The following is an 18,955-nucleotide window of genomic DNA, read 5'->3' on the forward strand; positions in this document are numbered from 1 at the left end:
AATTGTGGATTTTTTTCTTTACGGTTTAAGATTTATTTTTGAAAATTAAAATAGTGGGCTTTACAAGCTGATAAGCAAATCAACATAAATTCAAAATAGCATTTTGCCCACTAATGAGATGATCAGGATTATGTGCTTAAAATAATATCACATTAAACTGTTTTTGCAGACATTTTTAAAGAATATTAAACACTTTGAATTGACTTAATTTGCGCCATGAGCATTAAAAACTAAAGCAGCACTTAAACATAAAATGGAATTAGAAAGTAAATGAAAGGTAGCGATTGCAGCCAATTGGAGAGCTCAATACATTTTAAGCGACTGACGCTGAGATATCAATTGTTTTTGAGACGTTTTCAAATATGTTGTAAATAGAGAAACAAAATAAACGTTCTACACACAAATTGTCTACTTAGGTAATAAATACAATAGAGTACATTAAATTAAAGCAGAACTCGTCGCAATTTATAAAACAATGCAAAAGTTACAGAGAGCAAAGGACAAACCTGGAATCTTACTTAAAATCTATGAAAATTCCTGTTTCGCTCGGTCTGGTCGAAACCCACATTGCCGATTAAATGATTGCTTATTGGTCGAATCAAATATAAAAGTAAACACACACATCGCTGCTCCCTTGCTCCTGTTCCGCCTTTTGCGTCTCTGTGGCTGTTCTTCGCCGCGCTTCTCGCTTGTTTTGGCATAGTTTTGATTTTTTTATGGGTTTTTGTTTAGTTATTTAATTTACTCGGCTTTGCAGTGCACATCTTCTCTAGCGCTTGCTTTTTGTCATACAAAGTCCAGCTCGGAGCGGGTGCTGTACATCTTTCGCTCCATGGTGCGCTCGAACCATTTCTTAATCTCGGAGACAACCAAAACCGAAGAGGTGAGGGACACCAGGAAGAAGATGTCGTATGGCCTAAGGGCTTCCGTCTGAAAAACCATCTGCAGCGGTGGAAAGTAGACGACCAGCATTTGTCCAATAATAGAGAAGGCGACGGCTAGCAGGAACATGCGGTTGGTGGTCAGCCCGATGGTGAACACGCTTTTTGTCTGCGAGCGGCAGGAAAGCGCATTGAACATGTCGAAGAATACAAAGCAAGTGAAGGTCATGGTCGTGTCACGCTTGGTCTTTCCTAACGTGCCGTCGGCCATCTCGCGCTGAAACACCCAAAGCGTGCCCAGCACTATTATGCTGGCACTGAGCAGAACGTTCACCACCACAGACTTGGTAATCATTGGTTGCTTAACGTTTCGCGGTTTCTGCTTAAGAACATCGTGGTCCACGGGCTCTACGCCCAAAGACTGGGCGGGCGGACCATCCATTATGATGTTGATCCATAGAATCTGCATGGCGTTAAGGGGATTGGCAATGTCCATCAGAGTGGCCAAAGCTATGAGCGCCAGGGCGGCAATTGATGTGCTCAGCTGGAAGCGCACAAAATTCCGGATGTTGTAGAAGATGCCCTTACCCTCCTCGATGGCGGCGCTGCCAGGGAAAAATGTTAGGTATAGCTGAACTATTAAGTCGCCAATCAATCTACTCACATTATGGTGTGGAAATCGTCATTGACCAAAATCATGTCTGCAGCCTCCTTGCATACATCCGTCCCGTTTTTCCCCATTGCAATGCCGATGTCCGCCTTCTTTAGAGCCACTCCGTCGTTCACACCGTCGCCAGTCATGCCGACTATGTTGCCGGTGCGCTGCAGGGACTTGACTATCTCCAGCTTGTGGCGTGGCGATACTCGGTAGAAGACACTCACATTGTTGGCCACTTTGTCCAGTTGGTGCTCGTTCATTTGATCGATCTCCTGACCGGACAGAGTCTGGTGGTGAATTGTATCGATGCCTATGAGATTCGCTGAAAGAGGGTGGAGGTCTCGTAAAAAAAGGAAGACCAATACAAAATATCGGGCGTTTTTCAATCAGAACAACGTAAAAGGAGTAGGGCGAATGGGGGTGGTAGCAGTCAAATTAGAAATAAAGTCCTACCGTCCGTAAGTCTACTTTTAATGCCTTGTAATCCGCTCTCACCTGGCACAGAAGCCCCTTTGTTGTGCCAACGCACTCAAGGAAAGCCCATTTCATTGCATTTTCCAAGCAATTGGCGCTGAATTACACCGAGCAACAGGTAAGTCGAGCTAACTGAAGAGCTGAAAGACGAAGAGAGCCGGGATAGGAGCAGCGTGAGTGCCGGCACAGCTTGAAACCGCCGACTTAGATCTTTGTCCCCAGAGAAAACGCAAAAACAATTGTTAATTTCTGGGGTGTGCTTGCAAAGAATGGTTTGTCCTCGAAAATTCAATTGAAATCCAGCAATAAGTTCAACAACTTTAGAAGGATCGACCCGGTTCCCGCCCCCGACATCACCTTCTGCCTCCTTTCGCTGTGCACTAGTGCATTTATGGAGTGCGCACAAGGGGTGGCAGCAGCTGTGGGAGACGGGGACGACAACAAAGCGCCAGAAGAACTTTTGCAAAAAGTTGCGTCGCCATTTTTCATTATGGCGCCCGCGTATTTGTCCTTCCGAGCACTATGCCGGTCCTATCCTCGTGCTCGTCCTGTTTGCACAAAATTTAAGCCAGAGCACTGAAGTAAATAATAACAGTCTGCAGAAAAAGCAACAGAGTGAGCCCAGTGGAAAGACGCGCGGCGAAATGAGCAAAATAAGACGTAATTAAAACGCATTCAGTGACTCGAATCCCTACTCGCTGGGTTCCCAGACAATTAAAAGCACCCCGCCACCGGGCTGCAGCAGGAAATTATAGAGGTGGCCAGCTCCAGCGTCGCTATCCTCCCATTCGGGACTGTGTGGTGTTTCAGTTCGCCTGGTCTGCTCGCAGTCTCCGGGCTAATACAAAAGCCGTAGAGGAGCCGGTAGTCTGCAGACGACGGTCGCCTTGCTGCCAATTTGAAGCAACGCAAACTTCAGTGCCCGGTTTTATCTCGGCCATGTTGAAGTCGCTTCAAGGGATGCTGAATAGGTCCTTTGGCATATTAAAGAAGTGCGTTTTCTCTGTCATCTTTCAAAAATCAACACATACAGATTGTCGTTTGTTTTGTGACAGTATCGAGTCCAATAAAATTGAATAATGATTTTTCAATTCTAAACGCCCTTTACTGGATACCAGCAAAAATGCAGAACTGTACTTGAAATTATTGGGGGAAATTAGTTTAGAATTTTTTCGGCACACCTGACCTATGTCAACCAAGCTTTTCGGGCCACAATTCCCAATGTAATATTAAAATTGATTTTAAATTCAATTCATCATGCCGTATCTGTGCCAGCACACCGAAGCTGCGACATTGACCGCAAATGTGAATTGTCTGTTTTCAATTTTCACGCTTCACAGCAGGGTCAATGGGCTGGAGGTGGGCCACTTGGGCTTTACCAAATGTTGCCATTGTTTACCTGTCGTCTACGTCAAGGAAAACTGAAATTCCGTTTCGATTCGGGTTTTCAATTTCTGCTGATGACAGCAGTGCATCTGCCGCGCCGGAAACATTCAAAAGCCCTACATATAACATTAATTTTTTGCAAAACCATGAAAACAGAATTAACAAGGAGAACGCTTTTGTTGAGTGCCTCGAGTATTAGATACCCTATCTTTGTTTAGTCTGTGAATCCAAGGGACTGTGAAAATGTCAATTGGCACTCAGGGCGTCTCCACACTTTGTTCTTCATTAGCTCTAAAGCAATGCCAATCGTTTACTCCAAAATGAACTCCAAAAAATAACAGCACTAAGAAAAATCTCAGAAACACATTTCCAGTCTGCTAACCGAATTTGTTGTCATTGAAAAAAAGTTCAGCTGAGGAAAGGGAAAAAAAAGAAAAATGTGGGCTTATAAAATTGTCACAAAGCACAGCATAAACGCATGGCAAAGCGGATTTGGTATAATCTTGTGTGCGCCCGAAAGCAAAAGTTGCATCTTGTTTCGGCAAATTTAGAAAAATGTAATGCACCCAAAACTGAGCATGAAGCTCTTCGCTTACCATTTGAACAGGCACTTTGAAAGCCGACAGACACCACACAGAAAACCGGGGGTTAGGGGTCCTTAGTAGAATGAGTTTTTAAAAACTATGCTGGGGACAACGAGTAAGTAATTAAAAGCTTCGCAGGGGTCACGAACGACCGAATAAAATGTTTAGTATTGTCTAGCAAGTTAACGTACGTGACAATTTCTTTCGACAGGTTGCTGATTTTCCTCCTTTTTGTGTTCTCCGACTTCCGGAAGAGCCCATACGCAATCAACACGCTGGATTATTCTGACGGACTGCACTTTGAAGGCACTTCTCTACTTGCAGTGTACCCATTCGGAAAATCGGAAATGACTAAGACAGCATATTTACATACGCTTAAGATTCAAAAGTTAAAGCTTTCTCAAATTTTCCAATTTTCAGTGTGTACGATTACTCTTAGAAAAAGGTTCGAATAAGCTTGGACCAGGGGACGAAAAAAGTAAATAACAACCGCTTTGAATATAAAATACATCCATCCATGAAACAGAATTTGCCACCCCCTAGTTGCTGAATTTTAAAAAGCGCGGGACAAGGCAACCGTAGTTTCGCCGCAAGCAGAATTATAGATAGGCCGCTGAGCAAGTTATAGAGAAAAATGCAAGAACAAGGCCCGTGGTACTGCAAAGCATGCGATGTTGGCGTGGGTCCTCCTTTGTGTAAGGCCAAACAGAAAATTAAATACTTTAAATCGAATTGGGGAGAAGGGAAGCTATATCGAGGTGAGGGGCAAGCGCCCAAACCCAGACCTAGCCCATGCAGCTGATGGATTCCTGTCCGCCGCAGATGCGCTAATGACGTGAGTATGGTGGAGACGAAGCTGATCCTGTAAAACATGTCAGTATATGGGGGTGCGGAGAGATAAGGGTCTCAGTTAATTATTTCTGACTGGCTGTTTGTCTGGCTGGCAACGATGTCGATGTTTTTTTGTGTTCTTTATATACCCTTGCTGAGGGTATAATAATTTCAGTCAGAAGTTTGCAACGCAGTGAAGGAAACGTTTCCGACCCCATAAATTATATATATTCTTGATAAGCGTCACAAGACGAGTCGATCTAGCCATGTTCGTTTGTCCGTCCGTCTGTCCGTCCGTTTCTACGCAAACTGGTCTCTCAGTTTTAAAGCTATCGGTCTGAAACCTTCCCAAAAGTCTTCTTTCTTTTGCATATAGTATATAAGTCGGAACCAGCCGGATCGGACAACTATATCTTATAGCTCCCATAGAAACTATCAGGGGAAAAATTAAAAAAAATTATACCTTCGGTGCTTTTCAACATATAACCTTCTAAGCTTGGATATAACATTTTTAAATTAGTTCTAAATTTCGAATTAAATTTTATCAAAATGGGACGACTATATCATATAGCTGCCATAGGAACGATCGGAAAATTAGTCGGAAAACGTGAAATGAAAATTATATCTTTGGTGTTTGGGAAATAATATGAAACAAATTAGAGCTTTGGGGCTTTTTGGCATATTATTTTATAATATTGGAAATATACATTTTTATAGAATTTCGAATTCAAATTAATAAAATTATTGATTATTTTTTATAACTGCAAGGGTATACAAACTTCGGTTTGCCGAAGATAACTTCCTTTCTTGTTTTTTATCTTTTCAGGATATTTGATGAGGGGCTTCTGCCTGACGGTGGAACCCCGAAGGAACCAGCTACCTTCGATTGGCTTCTCTTCTCTGCTTCCTACTCTCTAGCGACTCTATTGTGCTGTGCGCACGCTATCTTTTTCCAATTTGGTAGCTACCTTTGTATTAGCAACTGCATTTTTTTTTTGTTTCCAGTACCCAAGAGTCGAGAAAGGGCAAACAGAACTCTTTATTATTGGAAAGGGTTGTCCCGAATCGGCACTAACTGCAACTTTACCTCTACCCTTGAGAGCTCCTAAAAAGAACAACATCTTGAAAAACTAGAAACTCTAGCCACTGACCCATGTTTAATTAATTCTGTTAGCTGTTTGCACACACTCATTGTACGACCCAATCCCTTGAGCACAACCCTTCACTCGCCCACATGTCCTCGTCGATGTGTGCAGTTTAGAGTTATGTCTCTTCAGTGGAATACTCCTTTCCTCTCCTCAGAAATGAATTGTGGCCTGCCAAGGCCGCTCGGTTGAAGTCGAGGACGAGCCATTCCACTTTTAATTATTCGCCCTAGACAAATGTAGTTTCATAGTTTCGGGTGGCTTAGTCAACAATTGGTGGACCGTAGGGTTAGGTTAAGAACTTTATAACTGGAGTATGATTTTACCAAATCGTCATGATATGCAGAAAGGCAGAACAATGAACCTGATTCGTAAAGACAAAATGTTTGTCCCAGATGTGCTTAAATGAACCCTCCATGAGTGCTATTTACTTACCGATGGCCAAGGCCGTTTCCTGGGCATCTCCAGTCACCATCTTAACCCGCACTCCGCTCTGCATCAGCATCTCGATGGACTCCCGCACAAGGGGCCTCGGTGGGTCGGTAATGCCGACAAGGCCGCAGTAGATCAGATCCTGCATGGACCGGCCTTTGGCCAGTGCCAGCACCCGAAGGCCCTTCCGCCCGATCTCGTACGCCTCGGCTAGGAACTCTGCCTCGTTCTGCTTGGTTAGTGGTACCGACTGGGTGCCGAACTGGTACTTGGTGCACTGTGGGAGGAGCGTTTCTAGGGCCCCCTTGGCAAAGAAAATCTCCTCCTTGTTGTTGTTGTATTTGTGAATGCACTTGACAGCCATCATTTTCTGTTCCGAACTGAAAGGGTACTCCTGGATGCGAACGTAGTTCTCTGCTGTGGCGTACATGCCGTTCTTCATGGCCACCGCCACGAGAGCTCCCTCAGTTGGCTGTCCTAACAAGGTACCGTTTTGGATGTACGCGTTGTTGCAGACCGCCCCGATTTCCAGGAGGTTTGTAATATTGGTCTTGGCCATCTCCACGTTGTTGCAGTGCCGAATGTGGATCTCTCCCTGGTCGTTGTAGCCTGCGCCGGTTACGTCCGCCATGTACCCGTCTGAAGTGATGATGATCGTGGCCGTCATCTCGTTCTTGGTCAAGGTGCCTGTCTTGTCAGAGCAGATGACATTCACGCAGCCAAGGGTCTCAACAGTAGGCAGCTTCTTTACGATAGAGTTCCGCTTAGCCATCCGCATCACGCCAAGCGCTAAGGTGACTGTCACTACGATCGGCAGGCCCTCGGGAATGGCCGCCACGGCCAGCGATACACTGATGTTGAACATCTCTGAGAGAGGCTTGCCCTGCAACCAGCCGAGTAGCATGATGACGCCGATTATCAGAAAGGAGTAGAAGCTCAACTGGGCGCCCAGGATGTCCATAGACTTCTGCAGCGGCGTCTTCGGAGCCTCCTCCGCCTGCATCATCTTGAAGACCTCGCCGAACTCGCTGCGCTCCCCAGTGCTGACAACGATGCCTTTACCATTGCCACACCGCACCAGAGTGCCCATAAAAGCTATGTTCTTCATGTTGCTGTGGTCCTTTACGTTCGTGTTGTTGAGCAGGACGTCAGTAATCTTGCGAGCAGGCTCCGTTTCACCGGTAAAGCTGCTCTCGTCGATAGACAGGTCCACGGCCTCGAAAAGGCGAACGTCGGCGGGCACCCTGTCGCCCACGTTAAGGTGCACGATGTCCCCGGGGACCAGTTCGCGTGCTAGGAAAGTGTCCAAACGACTTTCGCGCAGGCAGTGACACTCGGGTGGCACCAGTTTCTTCAGCTCCTCCAGGCTCTTCTCAGAGCGGTACTCCTGAATAAAGGCCACCGTGACGACGATCAGGATGGCAATAGTTATGCTCACGGCGTCGTCAAATTGCTTCATGATCACGGACACCAGGGCTGAACCAAGGAGCAGCAGAATGAGCGGGTTCTTGAACTGCTCAATATACTTCTTCCAGGTTGGGTCCTCTGCGACGAGGAGCAGCTCGTTGTGCCCGATAATCTTGGCACGGTACTTAGCTTCCGTCCATTTGAGGCCGGTCCGCACGTCGACCTGCAGGCGACCTGCGACCTCGGAGGCGCTGTGGGTCGATGATTCCGAGGTGGATAACAACATTTCGGGTGTGAGGGTTAGACCCGTCTGGGAAAAAAATAGGAATTGGTAAGTTTTTTTAAATATTCGAATTTATTAGTAGGTAATTTTTTTTAAAAAGCTTATAGTAATCAGGGTGGGTGCACATGCAAGAAACTTCAAAAGTTGAAAGGCCACCATTAACCATCATTCTCGGTAGCCAATCCCCGCAATTCTTATTCCAAATTCCACTTAGTCCTGACAAACAAACTTAATGCCAACAGAATGGCTTCTCCCCCTTGCTTGTTTGCAGTCATCAACAAGTCGTCCTCATCCTTGGAGTCGCATAGTTGGCATACTACCAGTTGAGACTGCCAGCCCCCCACGTAGAACTCTTCTATGTTTTAGTTAACTACGTTTACAATAGGGGCTTACGTTGCTCTCTGGCAAATGTATATAAGAATAGAAAGAACAGTTTCCAATTATCAATACAGTTTAAAGTATTATTAATGCTGCTATTAAGTATCTGGATTTGAAAGTGAAAGTTTTAATTTTCCATAAAGTTTAGAAATCATTGCTTATGCAAACATTTGCATTTCATTATGTGTTGGGAAACTATGATATAAATTCGTAAAATTCTTAAAAAATCGTAACTTACTTCAAAATAAGTACCACAATTTCTGTAGTTTAAATTATTGGATAATATTTGTAAAGATGAAAATAAACCCTTATCAATGCATATTGTAGAAGCAAACGTAAAAGGATACATATAAATAAAAACAGGCAGAAATGAGATAGTCGTCCACTAAATAGTCGGTGCTGTGATAACGAATTAATGGTTTTTATGCCTCAAATAAATATGGGTTATGCACGTAAGACTGGCGTATCAAACTTCAAAATGTTAAAAAAATGAATACATTTTAACTGAAATTGTGTCCCTAGCAATAAATCAATTTCCTATATAAATAAATAAATAAAATATAAAAAAAATAAAAATAAAATTATAAATTGTTAAATAAAAAAATAAACTTGTTCACCTTACACAGTTCGGTATGAACTTTTATTAGATAAACTACGCTTTTTTCACAGTCAGGAACGATTCGTGAACACAAAATTTAAATTGCTCGACTTCAGATAATGCAATGCAAATATATCACGAGGATGGGCGGGGAAATTGGTTTTGGGTAATTTCACGAAGCTTCATGCATCATTTAAACAAAAAACTGTCATTCTGGAATATACTTAAGGTATAATGCATACACCATTTTTAATTGGTTGTTTTTTTGCTTCTTCAATTAGTATTTGGTGAATTGGAACTAACTAACATTATCACATTATAATAAATCACCAGGTTCATGCCATAGTCAAAATAAACGGCTACCTATATTTGTAGTCAACTAGTCCCGAGTTTACACGTGTACAGACTTTAGGTTTTTTGATAGACATCAAACTTTGGTGGCTTTCATGTTTGAGGGCGCTTTTGGCCCTTAGCCACCTCACCAGAGTCTCTTTGTGGATCTGTTTACTCAAATGCTGAATGGATAAACTGGCTCAAAGTTGCCATTTTTCGAAAGGGCCCTGTAAAATGGAATTGTGCACTTGAAAGCAGTGGCTTTGGGCAAACATTGTAAAAGGAATAGATGCGAAACGCGTTCGGCACATTAGAGTGCGGGCTTCGATGATCGATACACTAAATGAGCCCGTAAAGCCGGTGGGAATCGATATAAAGCTGGTACTTCATGGCATTGCGATTCTCCCACATTATCTCCAAACGAGTAAATCGCTCAGTACCAGTCGGTCCCTTCCCGGTAAACCGGATAGACTTCACCTGCCGAGGGGGTACTTAGCATTACATAAGCCAGAGTTAGCTAATTTGCAACCAAGTCTATGGCCATAAATTCCAACAATCGGCTAGGATTAGCAATGCAAAGCTCTAACGAGAACTTCACCTACCAGCACGCGGAATTCCCCAGCTCAGGCGCGAAGCTACGTCTGCACCTGAGCTGGAGACTTACGATCCGTGGTATAATAATCTGTACCTGCTCCTCAATAAAAATACTAATGGCGCGCCTAGTTCTAAGCATCCTCAGGACTTCTGGAAGCAGAGAAGGTAATAAGTTACTTAAAGACGAACCACAACCGCGAAGCCAGTCCCAAACACATGTGCACACAAAGGTATGGGTGAGTGGGCATAGTATGAGTTAGTGGGGCCACTTACGTCGGAAGCATTGATGACTATCATTTTGTTGGAACAGAAAAACGACGACGATGGGACGAATTCTTATCATTAGAGCGAGAGATGAGACCTTCCGACCCGCCCGCCACTCGGCATTCGGGGACGCACGCCAATCGACTCTGGCCTGTTTGGAGCTCGTTTTATTTGTTCCGTCACGAACGAGGCGCGAGCATGAATACCAAAGTTTGCTAAAGTTTGCCTGCCGCAGATACCTCTCCGCACATGGTACGTGGGCTTAGATCGGCAGAGGGGCTCTACGGAGCGAGTGGTTCCGGGCTGCAGCTGGACGGATCGCACGGGAAGATTGAGCAATCACTATAGCAGCACTCCAGGCAGGGGAAATGATATCGCGCGAATCTGATAAGGAAGAAGTGAGTCGAGAATCGCAGTTAGGCGACGAGGGTCATCGACAGCACTCGAGGGCCCATGCCGCTTTGTTTGGACTCGGGAAAGAAATTTGAAAACGAAAGACCTCAAGTTCCGACCATTTGTTCACACACACACTTTGGCTACCCATACAGTTCTGCGACTTACAGTGGACATTGGCTAGCAGTGACTAAAAAGCGCCAGCACAGACTAAAACTAAGAGCAGGTTCCAAAGAAACATTTGCCGCATTCAAGCCTTCTTTTAGAGTGATACTATACTTTAAATACTATTATTTTCTCCTTTTTAAACAAATTGAATCCTTGAGTAATCAGGTTTTGCTCCGATTGGAAGATTTATTTTTGGGACCCTGTCTGCGTTTATTTAAAGTTATTTCTGAATGACTGCAAATTAAACTTCCCAGTCGAAATGACAGGAAACTGTACATTTAGGTTTACAGTTTTATAAAAAACAAGGTATCCAACATTTTTCGTGTTAGCCAGTGTCCACATTAAGAGGGAAGCAGACTGTGTGTGACGCAGTCCGGCGAAGAATTCTGGAGCCAGTGGAATTGTGGGCCAGTGGCTTCAGCTCGTTAGAAACTCGAAAACGTGGCCGAGACAGTGTCTCTCGATTTGGGCTTGGTTTACTACGGCAGATAGACTCGATTCCTCGCACTGGACACTTTCACCGGACGCCGAGCTCTGGGACCGCACTGGCACGGGGCACGGAGATACTTTCTGATCGCTGCGTCGGGAGCTCGGATCTCGACTGAACAGCATTTATCGGGGAGGTTGTTAGGAAAGTAAATTGATTGAGTTGCGAATCGCAGGTGGGTGGTGGGGGTGGTGGGGTGGCGTGGGAGTGGGTGGGCTTGGGTGGGCTTGGGTGGGAGCAGCAGCAACAACAACAGCAGGAGATGTGGACAGGTGGGACAAGGCGGCAGATAATGTGAACAACAGGCGACAATCACGGCACAACAACAATGGCAGCGGCAGTGGGAGAGGGACGCAGACACTAACAGCGGGCGCGGGCAGTAGCCGTGTGCTTTCAACTCACGCGACAGCGGCGGGGCGGGGGAGGGTTAATTAATTGTGTGTTACATGGAACACAGACTGTTTCGATTCACAGAACCGTATTGCTTTGTTTCACTAGTTGTTCCCGATACTTTCGGCGGCAGACCAGACACGCGCAGCGCATAAAAATGACGAATGCGATCGAGCGACGTGTACAGACTGAGAGAGCGCGCAGTCGCGGGAGCGAGAGGGCAACACTAACAGCACGGGCGGTGCTGTTGAGGCGCAACACAAGGTTTCGAGAGAGCGGTTTCCCTGGACCACAGACTTGCTCTGTTATCGCTGAATCCATGTGATAATGGTTGTGTGGGTCAAGTTCAGATGGGAGTTCGGAAACTGTCGGGTGTTGCGACTTAGAACACCTACACGCATGGATGAGCAAAAAATTACTAATTAATTAATTATACTTCGCTGGTTTTGCACAATCAGCTTTACAGATGCACAAGTACCGTTTGGACAACTTATGTGTAAACACGATGTCATCTTGTAAGATTTAAGTATATTTTCCAAATTTTTTGCTAAGCTGTTATAAAAGTTTCAGTAGCAAGCATGTAAAACATTTCTGAAATATGTACATATCTATGTAGATAACATGTAACAAAACTTCATGGTCCTTTTGCTGTAATATTTTCGGCATTTTTTATAATGTGTGGAAATATTTAAGGTCCTACATTAAGGAACTTAAAGCTTAGATCTTGAATACGTTGTATATGCATGTAAAATTATTTAAAATTGTGTACAATTTATGTAAAATGGTAAAAACTAAAAAAAATATAATCATTGGTGTTCTAAATAAACACCAATGAGCTCTAAATTGGTCTATGTATGCAAGTCCTCCGTGACTGCGCCAATTATTCGTAGACTATAAGGGAGTACTAGACTCGTCGGAAATTTTATGTGTGGAAATATTTAAGGTCCTACATTAGGGAACTTAAAGCTTAGATCTTGAATACGTTGTATATGCATGTAAAATTATTTAAAATTGTGTACAATTTATGTAAAATGGTAAAAACTAAAAAAAATATAATCATTGGTGTTCTAAATAAACACCAATGAGCTCTAAATTGGTCAATGTATGCAAGTCCTCCGTGACGGCACCAATTATTCGTAGACTATAAGGGAGTACTAGACTCGTCGGACATTATGTAAAGGTAGTAGGATTCGTTTTCGCCCCCATAAAGTGTATATGTACGTCGTACATTGTAACACTAACCGTCCGTCCGTCTGTTCCTATGAACACTGAGATCTCTGAAACTAAAAGACAAAAAAGAATTATATGGGCCAAATAATTTAAATGTTATAAATGTTGGTGCTTGGTGTCGCGTTTAGGTGTGCTAGTGAAAAACGCAGATTATCTAGAATTCGCTAACATACTACTTGGTCGAAAGGGTAGTATAAGTTTTGATGTTGATTTTTTGATTTGATGAATTAAGACACAAATAGTGTAAAGTAATCAAGAACATTTAAAATTACATCAAATCCATATCCAATGTCAATTTTTAATAATAGCTTGTCAGTTAACTTATTGTTTCGGCAATAAGTTAGGAGCCATCGGGTGTTTTCAGAGGGGTGACATGAGGGTAATAGCGGTTTCGCTTACAATTGTTTTGCCACTGCTAATTACTCAATTACATGGATCCGCTATCTGCAGCAATCGTTATTTTTGGGAAAGCCTGTTCATTGTTTTGCCGCCGCCCTGACAATTTTGATATGCAATATGCAAATGTTCTAAGCAGCGCGTGTGATTTCCTGATCGCTAGCCCATTAGTACCTTTACAATGTTTGGGAACCTGCCATTGCACTAACGACCACAAACAATCGCATCGCCTTTTCAGAGACCTCCGCTCCGCATGACTTATTTTGGGTTGCATAAACAGTTGTAAGAGAGGACAATTAGCTTATTCAAAAAATATTGCACGTTACCTAAGCCATTTTCAATAGGCGAGTATTTCGTCTATGTAAGAGCAATAAAGAAATGAAGTGAACAAACCCTCAACAGAGTTACGGCACCGTGCTACAACAAACTTGTGTTGCGCAGAAAGCCCAAGAATCAGCGTCCACACGGACAGAGGACAGACGGTCTTGGCTCAAGAATATATAAAATATACTTTATAAGGTCGAAAATGCTTTCTTTCACCTTGAATACATGGCTTTCCGAAACTAACTAGCTTTCTGGTTACTTTTGTATTTATTCCTTTGTGGAAAGCCACGTTGGCTAATGATGGTGCCTTGACAGCCGACAACAAAGACTGCCACAAGAAGCCTCTTGGGTGCAAATTGCGGTTTCTGGGGCAGTTCGCATTCATTCGAGTTGAGTATTAATTTACGGCCCTTCCTTGGAAGGACACAAACGCACGGAGAAAAGGAGAATGATTTTTCGGGGTTGAAGCTAAGCTAGTGAGAAGTTTTCGACGCGAAGGATGCTCGCCACTATTTCCGACTTCAATTACTTGGCGATCCAAGAGGCAGAGAGATGGACAGCACGGTGCATTCGATAAGGAAAAGTCGCTTGTACAAAGAATACAAATTACAACCTTAACCATTACCTTCTGAGTTCTACGTCCCAAGTCGACAAAACGCTGCAGAGATCTAAGTTCCAATAAGCTTATCTTCCTTGTTACAAAAGATGTCAGGAACTTTTTTTGTATTTTACGTCGAACGGATATCGTCATACGATTTCCAGCTCAGTTATCTGATTTTTAAACTGCCCTAACAGCTTTTTAAATTCCACAAAATCTATTGTGGGGTGTAGTACTCAGTAGTTATTTATTTTAATGCAACTAACTATAAAACGCCAAAGTTGAAACCACGATCATTTATTAGAGTCCTCACATTTGCACCACCGAAACTAGCTGCAACCGAAAGCACCAAATATGATTTACTTAACTCAGTTGTAACATTAAAAAATATTTATTATTTTTTTGTGGCGTACTTAAGTTTCTCTAAATATTCTAATGTCAACAGCTGATTATAGTTTGTTTCAATCGTTAATCAACTGCGTAAAGTTGTTAATTGCTTTATATTATTATTATAAGAAAGGAAGCTAGCCTTGGCAAGCGTACTCTTAGAATAAAAGGGTATACTAGATTCGTTGGAAAGCATGTAACAGATAGAATGAAGCGTTTCCGACACCATAAAGAACGTATGTATATTCTTGATCAGGATCACTAGTCGAGTCGATCTAGTCTGGGATCCCCAGGAATTTTTCTTATTTGTCGAATTTGGCGGAAAATTTTTTTGTACAGGGGTATGGTTATTCCACCCGAAGAATAATTACACTTATTCTGTTATTTCCTGTAAAATTCTTGCAGATTGACTGAAAAACTAACCGCTAGACGAGACACATTTATCATCCCAGCGCAGCAGCTCAGCTGGCCAGTGGAGGACAAAGAAGCGGGCTAGATGAAGTTGAGGGCGTTTCCGACCCACGTAACATGAAACTGTGGCTCCAAACTGTGCGTTACTTAACGGTCAGAAGCAGGGCTCCTCGGGCGTAAAAAATGGGTACCAAGTGGACCCATTACTCTTGGCCTCCGTGCTCGATGGCTTGGCCCTCTGGTTAGTTTGCATAGCAAATGCCTCGTGGAAAAACGAACTCCCGCAGAGGAGGCGAATCCTAACGAACTCGTCGGATGTGCACGGAGAACTGCGGAATGCCCAAAAAATGACAAGCTAAGTGGCAGCAGGGGAGGGAGTTTCTATAGAAGAGATGATCGAAATTTCGAGGGCTCTGAACTTTTATTCGACATTCAATATACGAACAGGCGGTGCCAACACAGGCGCTAATGATGAGCAAATAGTCTCGTTAAAGATGCGAAGTGATGACTATGCAAATGCCAAATGCCATAAAGTTGGATGGCAGCTGAGATATAAGATAAGAGCTTCAGCAAACCAACTGAAAGGAGAGGTTGGGTTTCGTTTAATGAGATAAAGTAACGCATCGAATCGATTCCATCCGCGAATTCATGGCGAATGCAAGTGACTTCGTGCTAGCCATTAAAAGTTGGTCCGCGTTGCGAGTCGCTTTAATGCATATTATGACCGGCCGTAGGGCCACAATGTGGAGTGGACCGTCTCTGCCATCTTACTCGCATAGTTTATCGCTTGTAAGCTGCTTAGCCTAATGGCTTCCTTCGCGCACATTGTTTAGGTCGTAGGTCCTTCGGTGGCGACCCGACATTTTATACACCATTAAGTGCAGCCCAACAGCAAGAGGTTAAAGCTAGCCAGCTTTATCTTGGGCCTTTAGCCTGCTGCTTAAAGCCCTAAACAATCTCAATCTCTCGGCCGAGCCAAGACAAACTAATGCTGCGATTTTTATTTGCAATCCAATCAGGGCGGAGTCGCTTGCCAGTTTTCCAGGCACCCTCACCAGCTCCTTTTTCCACTTTTGGCCCCAAGCAAAACATACTTTCAAAAGCAAAGGAACGAGAGCGAAAGGAAGTAAAATCGGGGGTCCTTGCTGATTAGGGTTTTCCCTTATACCCCTTGGACACCTCTTGCTTTTGTTAATTTTCATTAAAAATTTTGACAACGAAATCATAATAATATGGGACAGCATTATATCGGTCTCGACCTGGGCATTTGCAATTCTTTCACTTGAGCGTCCTGAATAATGGGAGTGGAGATTAGATTATACATAATAGAAACGAATAAATTTAGAATGACTGAAATACATATTTGCTTCACGCGTTGTTTGTCTCGCATAGCGAATGGTTGTTCGCCGGGCAAATAACAAAGCAAGACACTTTCACAGAAGCTTCCCCGGAGGAGATGGCTAGGGTGGCGGGACCATTATAATAGTTTGCAACGCCTGCAGTAGGATGCCAGCTTAGGGAGCATTCTCCACTTTGACACTCGAGAGCCGCAACTAGATAAAAACCCAGACGAGCAGGATGTGTTGGGAGGGAGGAGAAAAGAGGTCGCATCTTGTCCTGGAGTCGCGTTCTCGAAATGCTCAGACGACAAGGTGAGGGGTCGCACACAAATAGGGAGTCTCCCAACCATTCCACAGGACACCTCCCTCAGACGGTCTTGACGCCCGCACTAACGTTTGTGTAACATAAACAAGAGCGCTTTAAGAAGTCGTTATTGTAGTTCTGTATGTACCATTTATCTTGTACGCTGTAAACTATCTCGGTTCCTGCAAACTGAATTGATCTTCGCTTTATGGATATTTGTTGATCAGTTCAGTTTTATGCGTGCGTACGCGAAGCAAAGTTGATAACTATGATTGAAAACTACTCTCTTTAAAGGAGACCCCGCCCATTCCCAAAATGTCACTCCGGGCAAAACAAAGCTTAGATGAGTAATAAATTGAAAACGCAAATTAGGAAATATTCAAAATGTTGCATTGATGGTGTGCTTGTTCATGTCCGATGCAAGCTTTCATTTGGAATGTAAGCTCTAGCTTAGAATTTGCGGTGACAACTGCTGCCACATTTGCTTCGCAGTAATATCTGTCTTTGTCGCGTGAAGCTCAGCATCCAGATGTGAATGCAGTACTTACAGTATCCAGTAAGGCATCGGACAATTGTGCAACAACATGCAATATGAAACAATTAAAAGTTTAAAGTTTGCTAAAACATTGGTACTAATGCTTGGCTAAAATGTCACGCCGCTGCATTCATGTATACAACGGGTTACCGCCCCTTCTTGCCCTAAGAAAGAGATTGTGCAAAGGACAGGGTTTTACTAAAAATCAGACGAAGAAGCACTATTCGAATTATGTCTGTTTCTACGCAAACTAGTCTCTCAGCTCTTAAGCTGTCGGGATAAAAGCTTCCCGAAAGTCCTATTTCATTTCCTATGTTGGAGCCAGCAAGATCGGACAATTCTATCGTATGGCTTCCATAGGAATGACCAAAAATGATGTTATAATTTCAACAAATTATAATAATTTGGTTGTATTTTAACATTTCAGAATTTAGTATACAATTTTAAAAAAATCCTAGCTTAACCGCTTCCTTCTACCTGTAACCTGTTTTCCTAATAGCCGAGTATACCTTTTCACTCTACGCCTGGTAAAAAAATTATTAAATATTATGTTAAATATTTTAAACTAAAGATACAGATAAAAAAGTATGTACAAGCACGTGTTTTTGGGTTTATTTCCGGCTTTGATTGGCAACCGTTAAACTGTATTATTTTTGAAATAATAATTACGGGAACATTTTCCACCATAGATCAACATTATTTAGATTTAATTGCATAAAGCGCCGCAAGCGGATAAGCTTAATGCACAAAACGTTTCCGATGGTTAATAAATAACCCGCGCAGAAAAACTCAAAATTAACTTTAACATAATTGTAAACACAAGCATTAAATTTATCGCCATTTTGTCTGTCAATGACGCTTAATTTATTGGTAAAAAAAATTATGGAAACAAAGCTAAAAATAAAAATTACTTTGCATTCTTTTAGGATTACTCTTACTCTGGCTAACTATAATTGACCATTACGACTGGAATCGAAAGTAAACCTGTAGCATCGATTCATAATTAAATTAATCCAGAACGAAACTGAATAAATTCAACAGATAATCACTTTATTTAACGAGGGGAACCTGACAGGACGTGAACGAAATAAGCATTACACAGTGGATCAGAAATTTCATTTTATAACATTAAGTAAGAGGTAGCCAAACACCGAAATTAAAATTAAAATTAAAAAACTACAAAATATATTTTACATACAATTTGATTTTTAATTTGTTTAGCTTGATTATTAAATAAACGTTAATGCGGTAGCCAAAAGTCGCAGTTTTCCTGGTGTTAACTTTTAATAACTTGGTTTAAGTTAGGATCTTAATATCCAACTGGTAAAATCAAATAGGCTGCCCGACTATGCCTTGAAAAATCCAGGTCAAGGAATTGCCGGTAGAATCGAAATTGAAGAATCAATCTTTTTTCTATTAGAACAACAACAGGGGATAGAGGACCCACACTGCACCCGTTTGCATAAGAAAAGAACGCCACAAGCAGGGGAAGTGCCCCGCAAGTTGTAATTTCTAGCCACTTACATCATCTGGAACGAGTTTGCAACTCTATAAAGTTCGTTCCCACGTCTCAGCCAGGCCATTCATCCAAGGCAGCGAAAGCCGTTAAGTGTCCTCTCGCTTCCCACCCGTTCGAAGTAAAAGGAGTCCACAACTCCTCTATTAGGCAAGCACGGCGAAAAAGCCGCAAAAAGTAATATTCCAGAATGGAGAGCGACTTCGGGATTGCAGGATAGGGAGAAAA

At 42.9% G+C, this 18,955-nt stretch overlaps 1 protein-coding gene across 6 annotated transcripts in view; it reads right to left on the reverse strand.

Annotated features, from left to right (window-relative positions):
- The window catches only part of LOC108030822 (calcium-transporting ATPase type 2C member 1), a 36,618-nt gene that overhangs the window by 2,398 nt on the left and 15,265 nt on the right, over nucleotides 1–18,955 (reverse strand). For 2 of the 6 annotated variants that reach the window (XM_017103936.3, XM_050886591.1), the window contains exons 2-4: nucleotides 6,395–8,108; nucleotides 1,546–1,861; nucleotides 3–1,486 (exon numbers count right to left, since the gene is read on the reverse strand). In XM_017103936.3, coding sequence (XP_016959425.1) covers nucleotides 787–1,486; nucleotides 1,546–1,861; nucleotides 6,395–8,108 — 2,730 coding nt within the window. In that variant the 3' untranslated portion in view covers nucleotides 3–786. Of the gene's footprint in view, nucleotides 1–2; nucleotides 1,487–1,545; nucleotides 1,862–6,394; nucleotides 8,109–10,078; nucleotides 10,135–10,257; nucleotides 11,392–11,698; nucleotides 11,860–18,955 lie in introns of those variants that run through there. The other 4 variants (XM_017103939.3, XM_017103938.3, XM_044095405.2 and 1 more) reach the window with 4 other exon arrangements.

The sequence above is a fragment of the Drosophila biarmipes genome, chromosome 3L, assembly GCF_025231255.1.
Source record: "Drosophila biarmipes strain raj3 chromosome 3L, RU_DBia_V1.1, whole genome shotgun sequence".
NCBI lineage: Eukaryota > Metazoa > Arthropoda > Insecta > Diptera > Drosophilidae > Drosophila > Drosophila biarmipes.